Below are 12417 nucleotides of genomic sequence, written 5' to 3'. Positions count from 1 at the left end.
CTGTGTGCCAGATGCTATGTGAGGTGCTGGGATAGACACAGAGAAAATAAGCTTTAAAAAATGATGAATAAAATATTAGTGAGTGGAAGGGGAAATTCAAGAGACCTATTATATGTGTATTTGGATAACAAATAGATATCTGGATCTACACAAAGGAGTGAAGAGCACCAGAGATGGTAACTACAGGGTTAACACATAATACTATTTTCTTATTATTTAATTATTGCCAAAATACAAATTACTGTTTAAGCAAGAATAAAAACAATGTAGTTAAGCGTATCTATACTATTAATACATATGTTAACAAATATAGAAGCAAATTGTATGACAACAATAGCACAAATGCCAGGAGAAGAGAAATGCATGGAAATAAACTAATGTAAAGGTTCCAATATTCTATGGGAAGTAATATAATATCACTTGAATGGACACTGTGTTAAGTGAAAGATGTACATGCTAAGCCCTAAAGCAACCACTTAACTAACAAAACAAAGAGTTATTGCTAATTATCCAACAAGGGAGATAAAATGGAGTCATAAAAATTACTCAGTTAATCCAAAAGAAGTCAGAAAGAGGAGAAGGGAACAAATTACAGGTGGGAAACAAATAGAAAGATAGAAGGTTTATATCAATAATCAGATTAAATATAAATGATCTGAACATCCCAATTAAGAGGGACTGAGTATCATCAGATCGGATAAAAAAAGCACAACTCAACCATATGCTGCCTATGAGAAATTCACTTTAAATATATACCAATAGGTTAAAAGTACAAGGATGGAAAAAGATATACCATGCTAATGCTGTGTAAAGAAAGCTGGAATGACCTTGGATTTGGCAGTGGGTTCTTAGATATGACACCTAGAGCACAAGAAGCTGAAGAAAAAATAGATAAATTGGACTTCATCAAAATTAAAAACTTTTGTGCATCAAATGACATCATCAAGAAGGTGAAAAGACATCCCACAGAATGGTGAAAATACTTGTAAATCATATATCTGATAAGAGTTTAATACCCAGAATATATAAAGAACTCCTAAAGCTCAACAACAAAAGGACAACTCAATTCAAAAAGTGAGCAAAGACGTGAATATATATTTCTGCAAAGAAGATATATAAATGGCCAATAAACACATAAAAAGACTAAACATCATTAGTAATTAGGGAAATGCAAATAAAGCTATGAGATACCACTTTATACCTACTAGGATGGGTATTTTCAAAATAACTGAAAATAGCACATGTTAGTGAGGATGTGCATAACTTGTAACCCTTGTACAATGATGGTGAAAATATAAAATGGTATAGTTTGGCAATTCCTCAAAAAGTTTAGCATAGAATTACCATGTGACCCAGCAATTATGCTCCTAGGTATATATCCAAAGGAACTGAAAGCAGGGACTTGAACAGATACTTGTCTTCCAATGTTTATTGAAGCGTTATTCAAAATAGACAAAAGGTGGAAAAAACATGAATGGATAAACAAAGTGTACTATACACATACAATGGAATATTTTTCAGCCACAAAAAGGAATAAAGTTCGGACACATACAACATGGATGAAGCTTGAAAAATTTATGCAAAGTGAAATAACTCATATGCAAAAGGACAAATATTGTATAATTCTGCTTATATGAAATATTTGGATTAGGCAAATTCATAGAGAAAGAAAATAGATTAGAGGTTACTGCAGGGAGGGAGGAATTAGGAATTATTGCTTAGTGGTTACAAAGTTTCTGTTTGGGTTGATGAAAAGTTTTGGAAATAGTGGCGATGATTGCACAACATTTTGAATCTACTTAATGCCACTGAATTGTACGCTTAAAAATTGTTAAAATGGCAAATTTTATGTTATGTATTTTACAATAATATAAAAATGTAATAATGTAGCATACCAAAACTCATTGAATTACATACACTTTAAATGGGTGAATTATATGGTATGTAAATTACATCTCAATAAAGCTGTTAAAAAAAAGAAAGCTGGATGGGGCTTCCCTGGTGGCGCAGTGGTTGAGAGTCCGCCTGCCAATGCAGGGGACACGGGTTCGTGCCCCGGTCTGGGAAGATCCCACATGCCGTGGAGTGGCTGGGCCCGTGAGCCATGGCCGCTGAGCCTGCACGTCCGGAGCCTGTGCTCCGCAACGGGAGAGGCCACAACAGTGAGAGGCGCATGTACCGCAAAAAACAACAACAAAAAATGAAAGCTGGAGTGGATATAAATATCTACAAAGCAGGTTTCAGAGCAAAAAATATTACAGAGATAAAGAAGATCATTTCATAATAATAAAGTTGTCAGTTCATCATAGAGAATAACAATTGTAAATGTTCATGCACCTAATAATAGCATCAAAATACATGAAACAAAAACTGATAAAACTGGAAGGAGAAAGAGATAAATCCACTATTACAAGTCAGAGTCCAGTAATACTCTCAGTAATTGCTAGAACAAGTAGACAGAAAATCAGTTAAAACATAGAAGATTTGAAAAACACTATCATTTGAACTAATTGATATTTGCAGAGCACTACAACCAACAACAGCAAAAAATACTAATTTTTTTCAAGTGCACATGGAACATTTACAAAAATAAAACATATTCTGGGCCACAAGACAAGCCTCTTTCCACAATGGAATTAAATTAGAAATCAGTAACTAAAAGATATCTGGATAATTATTGAATATTGTATTTGGAAATGTACACATGTCTAAATAACACATGGATTAAAAAAGAAATCAAAAAGGAAGTTAGAAAGTATGTTGAACTGAAAGAAAATGAAAACATATTACATAGCAATTATGAGATGCCACTGAAACTGTGTTCATGGGGAAATTTCTAGAAACTAGATGTCTATATTAACAAAAAACAAAGGTCTCAAATCAATGACTTCATCTTCCACTTTAAGAAACCAGAAAAAGAAGAGCAAATTAAACACAATGTAAGCAAAACAAAGGAAATAATAAATATCAGAGCAGAAATCAATGAAATAGAAAACAGAAAAATAAAGAAAAATCAATGGAACCAAAAGTTAGTTATTTGAGATTAATAAAAATGATAAAACTGTAGCAAGACTGGTCAGGAAAGAAATGGAGATATATCAGGAATGAGAGACGTGACATCACTACAGATTCTACAAATGTTAAAAGGATGACAAAGTACAGCATAGAAACTTTAATCCAATATATTAAACAACTTAGGTGAAATAGAAAGATTTCTTGACAGACACAAACTATCAAACCTTACTAAAGAATAAATAATTAACCTGAATAGCCCTATATCTATAATATAAATTGAATTTGGAATTAAAAACCTTCCTACAGGGACTTCCCTGGTGGTCCAGTGGTAAAGAAACTGCCTTACAATGCAGGGGATGCGGGTTCGATCCCTGGTCAGGGAACTAAGATCCCACATGCCGCAGGGCAACTAAGCCCGTGTGCCAAAACTACTGAACTCGCGCGCCTCAACTGGAGCCCACAGGCCGCAAACTACAGAGCCCACGCACCCTGGAACCTGCGCGCCACAACTAAAGAGAAAACCCCCACGCCACAGCTAGAGAGAAGCCTGTGCACCACAACGAAGAGCCCACATGCTGCAACTGAGACCCAGCCCAGCCATAAATAAATAAAATAAACAAATAAATAATAAATAAATCTTAAAAAAAAAACCCTTCCTACAAAAAAAGCCAAGTCCAGATGGCTTCACTGGTAAATTCTATGAAACATTTCTATTTAATTTTAATTTTTATTAAACATTTAAAATTCTCTTAAGCATTTAAAGAATAAATAATAAGAATTTTATACAAACACTTCCAGAATATTGAAAAGAAGGAAATTCTTCCCAATTCATTCTATGAGTTAACTAGACAAAATTACCCCACCTCCCCTGCCCCCACAAAACCTACAGATTAATATCCCTCATGAACCTATTTGCAAAAAGTTCTTAATAAAATTTTAGCAAATTGAATCCAACAATATAAAAAAATGATAATGCAACAATGGCCAAGTGGTGTTTATCCCAAGAATATAAGATTGGTTTAAGATTTGAAGTCCAGTGTAATTCAACATATTAACAAACTAAAAGAGAAAGAAAATACAGTATTGCCATCTCAGATGCAGAAAGAGCATTTGACAAAATTCAACATCCATTTTTGATAAATACACTTAGCAGAAAAAGAAAAAAAGCTTCAACTCAGTGAAGGCCATCTACAAAAAATCTCCAGCTACCATTTCACTTAATAGTATAAAACTGAATGCTTTCCTTCGAAGTAAGATCTTGGCAAAGATATTCACTGTCTCCACTTCTGTTCAATCTTTTATAGAAGGTTTTAGCCAGAGAAACCAGGAAAGAAAAAGAAATGAACAGCATACAGATTTGATAGTGTGATGAAGAGCCTAATTTCATTTTTTGATGTTTGCCTGCTTATAGCTTTAAAAAAGAAAACCAAACCAAGAAGTTTATTTAAACGACAAGTGCTTGTCTTGAAGGGACAACTATCTAGGATTTCTTTATTTTTTAAAAATTAATTTTTAATTGGAGTATAGTTGAATTATGATGTCGTATTAGTTTCTGCTGTACAGCAAAGTGAATCAGTTATACATATATCCACTCTTTTTTAGACTCTTTCCCCATATAGGTCATTACAGAGTATTGAGTAGAGTTCCTTGTGCTATACAGTAGCTCCTCATTAGTTATCTATTTTATATATAGTAGTGTGTTCATGCCAATCCCAATCTCCCAATTTATCCTACCTCCCCCTTCCCCCTCGGTGGTCATAAGTTTGTTTTCTACATCTGTGACTCTATTTCTGTTTTGGAAATAAGTGTATTTATACTATTTTAGGATTTAGTTCTTTTAGAGTAATTTATCCCTACTTAAAGAGACTACCTTACTTGTGACATCTACATAGAAAAAAGTCATAAAATTGTCCTTGGTCTAACAATGATAAATGAAAAACATTAAAATTCTCCAGCTGAACAAGGTATGCAAGGATTTTTTTTTTTTTTTTTTTTTTGCGGTACGCAGGCCTCTCACTGTTGTGGCCTCTCCCGTTGCGGAGCACAGGCTCCGGACGTGCAGGCTCAGTGGCCATGGCTCACGGGCCTAGCTGCTCCGTGGCATGTGGGATCTTCCCGGACCGGGGCATGAACCCGCATCCCCTGCATCAGCAGGCGGACTCTCAACCACTGCGCCAGCAGGGAAGCCCTGCAAGGATTTTTTATATTGCTTTTTTTTGTTAAATAGCGAGAGCAAAATAACTTACTGGCATATAAAGATAAGAGGTGACCAAGCATACCACTAATGGAAAGGCAACATTTTCACAGAACTAGTATTTTCCCCCAACCCATTTTCATTTGATGTCAATCAAAACATACCATTGGCCATAATTTATTTTTTAGGAAAGCAATATGCTTCTGTATACACCAGTTACTTTACGTACAATAAAGGAATGGGGAAGAGGAAAATGAAAGACTAGAGAAAACCGTACTGTAGTAGTTAGGATGTGGTGGAACCAAATTGCATTTTTCTAATCCAGAATGTCCTTTTGGTCTGTAGAACAGAGTTCTGGAGTAAAGTAGCAGGTTCCTTTTTTAGTAGACACCTCCTGTCTGTTGCTGGAACACATCATTTGTATCTTCATCTTCCATTTCCAGCTGTGTAGGTGAGTCTGTTTCATTGATTGGCTGCCAGTCAAATCGGAATCTGATCTGCCTCATTGACAAACCGTGTCATTCACAATAGACTTTCATTAGTTTACTAAGTGGTGTATGCCTCTTAATCTTAAAGTGCACCACAGAACCATCCTGCCCTGCCACCTTCAAATTAATATGATCATTGTACTCAGTCCTTCCTTGGTCTTTTTGTCAGCCATGGTGATCTCCGGAGTCTCCTCAGCTGCTGTTTCACCAGATCCACACCAAACACGCACACAAGCAGCACCAGGAACAGCAGAAGAAGCTGCTTACAGCTTTGAGCTTCACTCCTTATTTCTCTTGTGCCCCCAATCTGGGCAAGCTCAGCTTCTCTCTTTTTTGACACTAGCAGGACATTTAAACCACACAAGCCTCTGCCATAAATGCTCCACGCCAATTTCCTTTCCTTGCTTTTGCAAACAACTTGCAGACTTTCTTGGGACACCTGCCTTGCTTTTCCTAGAAAGCTTCATTGTGTGAGTAATAAAACTTTTCATACCCTCTTGGTGTGTGTGTGGCGTCATCAGTCTCAACATCCTAACCATATTTAGGGTGAGTGGGCGGGTCCATACTATATCTGCTGATTGCAATAGGAATAGATATCACTGTCTTTTCTCACAGATGACATGATCATCTATGTAGAAAATCCAGTGGAACCTCCAAACTCTAGTAGAAATACTAAGTGACTTAAGCAAGGTATCAGGCCACAAGATACAGAAATCAATTGTATTTCTTATATACCAGCAATGAACAATTGGAAATTGGATTTTTTTAAATACCATTTACAATGCATCAAAAACTCTGTAATACTTAGGGGTAAATCTGACAAAATATTTCATTATCTGTACATTAAAAAATATAAAATATTGCTTAGAGGAATTAAAGAAGATATATATTGTGCTCATATTGTGTCTTATGGTTATGAGAGTCACCATTTTAAAGATGTCAGTTCTCCCCAATTGATCTATATACTCAATACAATCTCAGTGAAAATTCCAGATAGATTAAAAAAATAAATAAATGGACAAATTCCTTCTAAAACTCTCCTTGGTGTTTGAAATGAAAATTTGTTTTCACACACACGAAAAAATTGTACATGAATGTATATAGCAGCTTTAGTTATAACAGTCAAAAGTTGGAAACAACCCATATGTCCTTCAATGAATGAATGGCTAAACAAACTGTGGCATATCCACATGGACTTCTACTCAGCAATAAAAAGGAATGAATTACTTACACATGGAAAAACACTTATGAATCTCCAGGGAATTATGCTGAGTGAAAAAGTCAATAGTCCAATTACATACTTTATAATTCCATTTACATAATATTCTTGAAGGGATAAAATTATAGAAATGGAGAACAGATTAGGATTGCCAGGTCTTAAGGAGGGGTTAAGAGAAGGAGGGAAGTGGGTATGGCTGTAAAAGGACAACATGAAGTATTCTTGTGATGATGGAAATAACTTGAAAGTATCAATGTGAAGGTTGTGATACAGTGTATAGTATTGCAAGATGTTACCACTGGGGGAAACTGGATACTGGGTATATGGGATTTCCCTGAATTATTTCTTACAACTTCATGAGAATCAAGAATTACTTCAAAATAAAAAGTTAAAAATTTTTAAAAAGCTAGACCGAAAAGAAAACAAATTCTATGGTAGTAGACCAAAACCCAACTACATTAAATGTAAATTCACTAAATATGTCAGAGTAAGATTGTCATTATTTTTAAAATAATATTGTTTAATGAGACATACTTTAAAAATAAAACAGAACGGTTAAAACCAAAAGGGTAGAAAAAGATAATGCACTAGCCAAAAGAAGGATGGTGAAGCTACAGTAATATCAAAACTAAGACAAAAAGTGATATTATAAAGGGTAGATTCCATAATTTCCTATTGGATCAATCCAACAAGAAGCTATTACAACTCTAAGTATGTATCATCCAACAAGAGAGCTTTAAAATATATAAAGCAAAGCTTAACAGAAATAAAAGGAGAAATAGACAAATCTACAAGTATAAAAAATGAAATCAGGAAGCTGAATGGACATAGAACCAACTCTGTTCTCATCTTTTAACAAAATAATTAGCAAAAAATAATTCTTACAGTTGACAGAAAAATGTACTGTTGGTAAAGACACATGAGACAAATAAGCAAAACTTATTTAGAGGACATGTTCTCTCTCTGCAGTGTTTGGGAGCCTCTTTTCCCTTCCCAGAAAGAAATTCACACTTTTCGGAAACAGTGCCCATTATCATCTGGTGAAAGGAAGGCTGTGAAAGGAAGACTATCTTATTCTGCTTCCTAGAGATAACATAGTTCCTTAGGCTTTGTGTAGCTTCATGACTACAAGTTCCTGATATTTAGCATGCTGTAGTCTACTGTATTCTGTTCTCTTTGCCAACATACTATTGCACAAAATCATACAATAGTGTTTTCTTGGATATTTTCTCCATTTTGGTCTCTACTGCAAAATTATCGCAGTGAGTCTTGTTTTTGCGGTACGCGGGCGTTTCACTGTTATGGCCTCTCCCGTTGCGGAGCACAGGCTCCGGACGCGCAGGCTCAGCAGCCATGGCTCACGGGCCCAGCCACTCCACGGCATGTGGGATCTTCGCGGACCGGGGCACGAACCCGTGTCCCCTGCATCGGCAGGCGGACTCTCAACCACTGCGCCACCAGGGAAGCCCTGTCAATTGTTTTTAAGTTCTTAAATCAGAGTGGAACTCATATGAAATGTTGAAAAAAGAAATCGGGTCTTTAGGGCAAGAGTGACATATAGTCCGGGTTGCTGGATTCTTAGGTTTTTGCACCTGGTTACTTGTCTACTTTTCAACTTACACTTTTCACTCCTGATGGCGAGGCTGCTTTGAATTATTGACATGACCTTTCATTTGATGGCTCAGTGTCTTTGCCTTCTTCAACAACATCTTTCTAGATTACCTGCATCACTTCTGTCCATATAACACACATGGAATATGGAGTAACACAGCGTAAAAAAAAAAAAAAAAGCATGGGTGTTTCCAGTAATACACAATCACGAATCTCTATAATTTTTTTCCATTTAATATTTTGGTGATTCATGTATTGACTTAACCATGTAAATTTCAATATTGTAACAGGTGCCCGTCAGAAAAGCAGAAACACAAAGAACGGACAGAGCACATTGTCTCTGAAAAACTGCAGAGTCAGAATCAAGAGGTCACTAGAACAGACGACGCGACCATGGTCACACGAATGGTCGCAAACTAGAACGACCCTAAAGTCACTGGACCTCAGAGTCCCTCGACCCCGTAGACTCCCTACCACAAATTCCCCGCTGAAAGCTCCCACACCCGATCACGCAACGGTGCTCCTCCCTTTTCTTTTCTTTTTTTTTACTCCTCCCTTTTCTGACTGCCTCCAGGAGCTTGAGGCTCAGGCTGGCCCATCTCGTCTCTTCAAGGTGCCCAGACCTTGCCCCACTTTCACCCCACTGAAGTCCAGTCCCAGGTGGAGCCGGGACCAGACGGAACGAAACCGACTCAGCGGTGCTTCCCTCACGGACCAGATACCGTAACGCCTAGAACCCAAAGATCCAGACAACTGTAAGGAGGAGGCGACTTTTCGCAGAAAATAGATTTGGGCCGAGACGGCCTCTGGGAAATGTAGTCCGGGGCAGGAAAACTGCGGATCTCTTCACATTCTTCTCAGCACCAAGTGGCACTCCCAGGCTCCGAGGGCCGGACTCACTGGAGGCAGCTGCCGCAAAACTCTCAGCTGAGGCCCCTCGGCAGATCTGAGAGCCCCTCAACGCAGCGGTTGCTTATTCCCGCTACTCGTCAACTGGAGGGCCAGTCCCGCCCCGGCGAGCCGTGAGGGCCTCTGGGAAGAGTTATCCTGCGTCTAACGGACCGAGGGTTGTGCTGCCTTCGGACACAGCCGGCACTGACCTTAATGGATTACCTAACTCGGGCTGCACCGGCTGTCCCACTTGGGCAGCGCTGAGGTGCGGAATTGGGGCCTGTGTCTGCGGGCTCCGTGGTGAGTCCTCGGGAAGTCGCGAGCTCAGAGTCCGGGACTCTTTGTGCTGGGTGGAATAGGGGCCTGCGGACCACCCGGTGCCTGTGTTGTTGGAGGAGGACGCCGGGCAGGGCTTTGCCTGTGCGGGTGGTTCCCTGAGGCCGTGGGAGCGACGTGTGAAGGACTGTGAGCGTGTGGCTTGATAGGACTTTATTTGCCAGGCATTTGTCTGTGACTGATATGGCCGTGGAGTCGTGTGTGCAGACGGATTTTGTGGATGTGCTTTTCCTTTTCTGTTTCACTATGAACGTGGCTGCAAACCACGATAAAAGGCAGAGTTCGGTTGTGTGTGTAGATTTGTGAGACTGTTTGTACCAGTGCTTCATTTCTTTGGAGATGGTAATCGTAAATATGTTTTTCTATGAGATATCAATAGCCCCAACACGTTGTTTCAGTATTTATTTAAAATTTTATTTCTGTGTAATGGCCACGTTGTTTTGTGTGCTTAGTAACAATACTCCTTGCCCCTCACTCCCCGCCCCAAATCACAAAATAAAGAAAAGCTCCAAGAAAACAAAAATCATTTATACTTCTACCAACCACTATCAAAATTTATTTCCCATCTTTTCACCCCTCCCTCTGTGAATACATACATATGCATTCGTATATTATAAAATTGGAATCACGCTATACATACAGTTCTGTAATCTACCTATGCCATTTAACAATGTGCAGTTAATATTTTTTTTCATTTAAACAATTACACATCTATGTCATCATTTAAAAGTTTTTTGTATGGTATACATTTTAATGCATTTACACCTGTTGACGGGTAATTTGGTTTTTTTAACTTCTTGCCATTATATAGAATGTGTTTATCAGCAACTATTTGGCATGTTATCATGCACTTTCTTAATTTTTTTTGGTGGGAGGCAGGCTCTTAGAAGTGGAACTGATAGGTTGAGATATATATGCTTATTAAAGACTCCCTAATTCTATCCAGTTATTCTCTTGTAAGGTTCCAATAATCTACAGTATTATTGGCATAGTATAAGATTGCCTATATTCATACACCCTTGATAACAATGGTTATCGTTAGTATTAATAATCTTTGTTAACCTCATAGATGTAAAATAATTTCTTTAATTTGCAGTTATTTAATTACTACTGAGGTCAACCATTTAAAAATCTTTTTTTGTGTGAATTATGTGTTTTCTAAGGTGTTTTTCTAAAGCAGTGTTCTATTTTCAAATTTCTTTTCCAGGTTCTTCAGGTACTGAGGATTCATTCATTCATCCACTCACCATTTATTGAATGCTGCGTGTGACAGGAATAATTATAGATGCTTGGGATATAACATTGAACAAAGGAGACAAACTCTCTGCTATCATGGTACTTACATTGTTGTGGGCCAGATAATAAATGAGGTAAGTAAGTTAAATATAACATACATTAAATAGTGAAACATTCTAAGAGAAAAGTAAAGCAGGAGGATATATAGAATCAGGGATGAGACTTGGAGTTTTAGATGGGGTAGTTAAGAATGCATCCTGAAAATGTAATAATAAAGATATGAAGGAAATACAGGTGCTAGTTATGCACATAATTAAGGGAAGAGGGAACAACAGTTAGAAAAGCCCTGAGATGGGAATATGCCTGTTACGAAGAGGCTGGTGTGGCTGAAATAGAGCAAATGAGAGGGAGAGTAGTGAGAGGTGAGAGAAGAAAGGTAATTGGAGGGAAGGAGGGCAGATCAGATTGGGCCTTATGGGCCCTGTTAAGGATCTTGGCTTTTTACTGTGAATGAGATGGGAAGCTATTGGAGAGTTTTGAACATACAAGTGATAGTATCTGCTTACGATTTAAGAGGATTGCCTTGGTTGCTCTGATGAGAGAATTATGAGAAGAAGAATAGGGGAAGAGGTCAGGGACAAGGGCAGAAGCAGAGAGACCAACTAGGAAGCTATTGCATTAATCTAGGGAAAAGATGTTGGTGACCTGGACCAGAGTAGTAAAAATGATGAGAAGTAGTCATGTACTGGATATAATTTAAAGGTAAAGCTGACATAATTTGCTGATAGAACTGATGTGGAGTGTAAGTGTGACAAGATGACACAATATTTTTTAATCTGAGCAACTTGAAGAATGGAGTTGTCATTAACTGAGAAGGGAAAGAAGGTAGGAAGAACCTGGGGCATAGAGAGATAGTGAGATTTCAGTTTGGAATATTGTATCTGAAGTATGAGATGCCCATTGGACATTCAGGTGGAAATATTAAGTTGGCAGTGGGATATACAAGTCTGAAGTTCAAAAGAAAGTTCTGAGACCTAGGTTGGAGACATACGTTTGGGGATTATCAGCATATAGGTGATATTTAAGGAGATCACTTAGAGGGTAGATGGAAAATGATAGACGTAAAGGACTTATCTCTGGGTCACTTCAACATGAGAAAGTCAAAGAAAATGAGGAGGAACCAGCAAAAAAGACTGAAAGGGACTACCTAGAATGGTTGGGAGAAAACCCCAGTTATGGTGCTTAGTGCTACTGACATGGTCATTGTTTCTAGGCTTTTTGTTTTGGTGGGCAGAGCAAGGAAATATATTCTTTTAGTTTTTTTTAGTAGCTTGATTCACATACCATACATTTTACCCTTTAAAGTGTACAACGGAATGTTTTTCTAAAAAATCCACAGGGTTGTGCACCCATCACCATCGTGTAAT

The 12417-nt window shown here is 37.8% G+C and overlaps 1 protein-coding gene and 1 pseudogene across 2 annotated transcripts in view; one reads left to right on the top strand and one right to left on the bottom strand.

The window, feature by feature from the left end:
* Positions 1-5013: 5013 nt before the first annotated feature.
* LOC117198226 (small ubiquitin-related modifier 2-like) lies at positions 5014-6114 on the bottom strand (annotated as a pseudogene).
* A 2749-nt stretch (positions 6115-8863) lies between these two features.
* The window catches only part of ZNF569 (zinc finger protein 569), a 64546-nt gene continuing 60992 nt past the window's right edge, over positions 8864-12417 (top strand). The window contains exons 1-2 of one of the 2 annotated variants that reach the window (XM_049702913.1): positions 8864-9718; positions 10962-11124. In XM_049702913.1, the coding sequence (XP_049558870.1) occupies positions 11120-11124 (5 nt within the window). In that variant the 5' untranslated portion in view covers positions 8864-9718; positions 10962-11119. The remainder of the gene's footprint in view (positions 9719-10961; positions 11125-12417) is intronic. The other variant, XM_004284220.3, reaches the window with a different exon arrangement.

Source organism: Orcinus orca, chromosome 20 (assembly GCF_937001465.1).
Source record: "Orcinus orca chromosome 20, mOrcOrc1.1, whole genome shotgun sequence".
NCBI classification, from domain to species: domain Eukaryota; kingdom Metazoa; phylum Chordata; class Mammalia; order Artiodactyla; family Delphinidae; genus Orcinus; species Orcinus orca.
The sequence above is the reverse complement of the archived record's forward strand: the minus strand, read 5'-3'. Positions and strand labels throughout refer to the sequence as shown.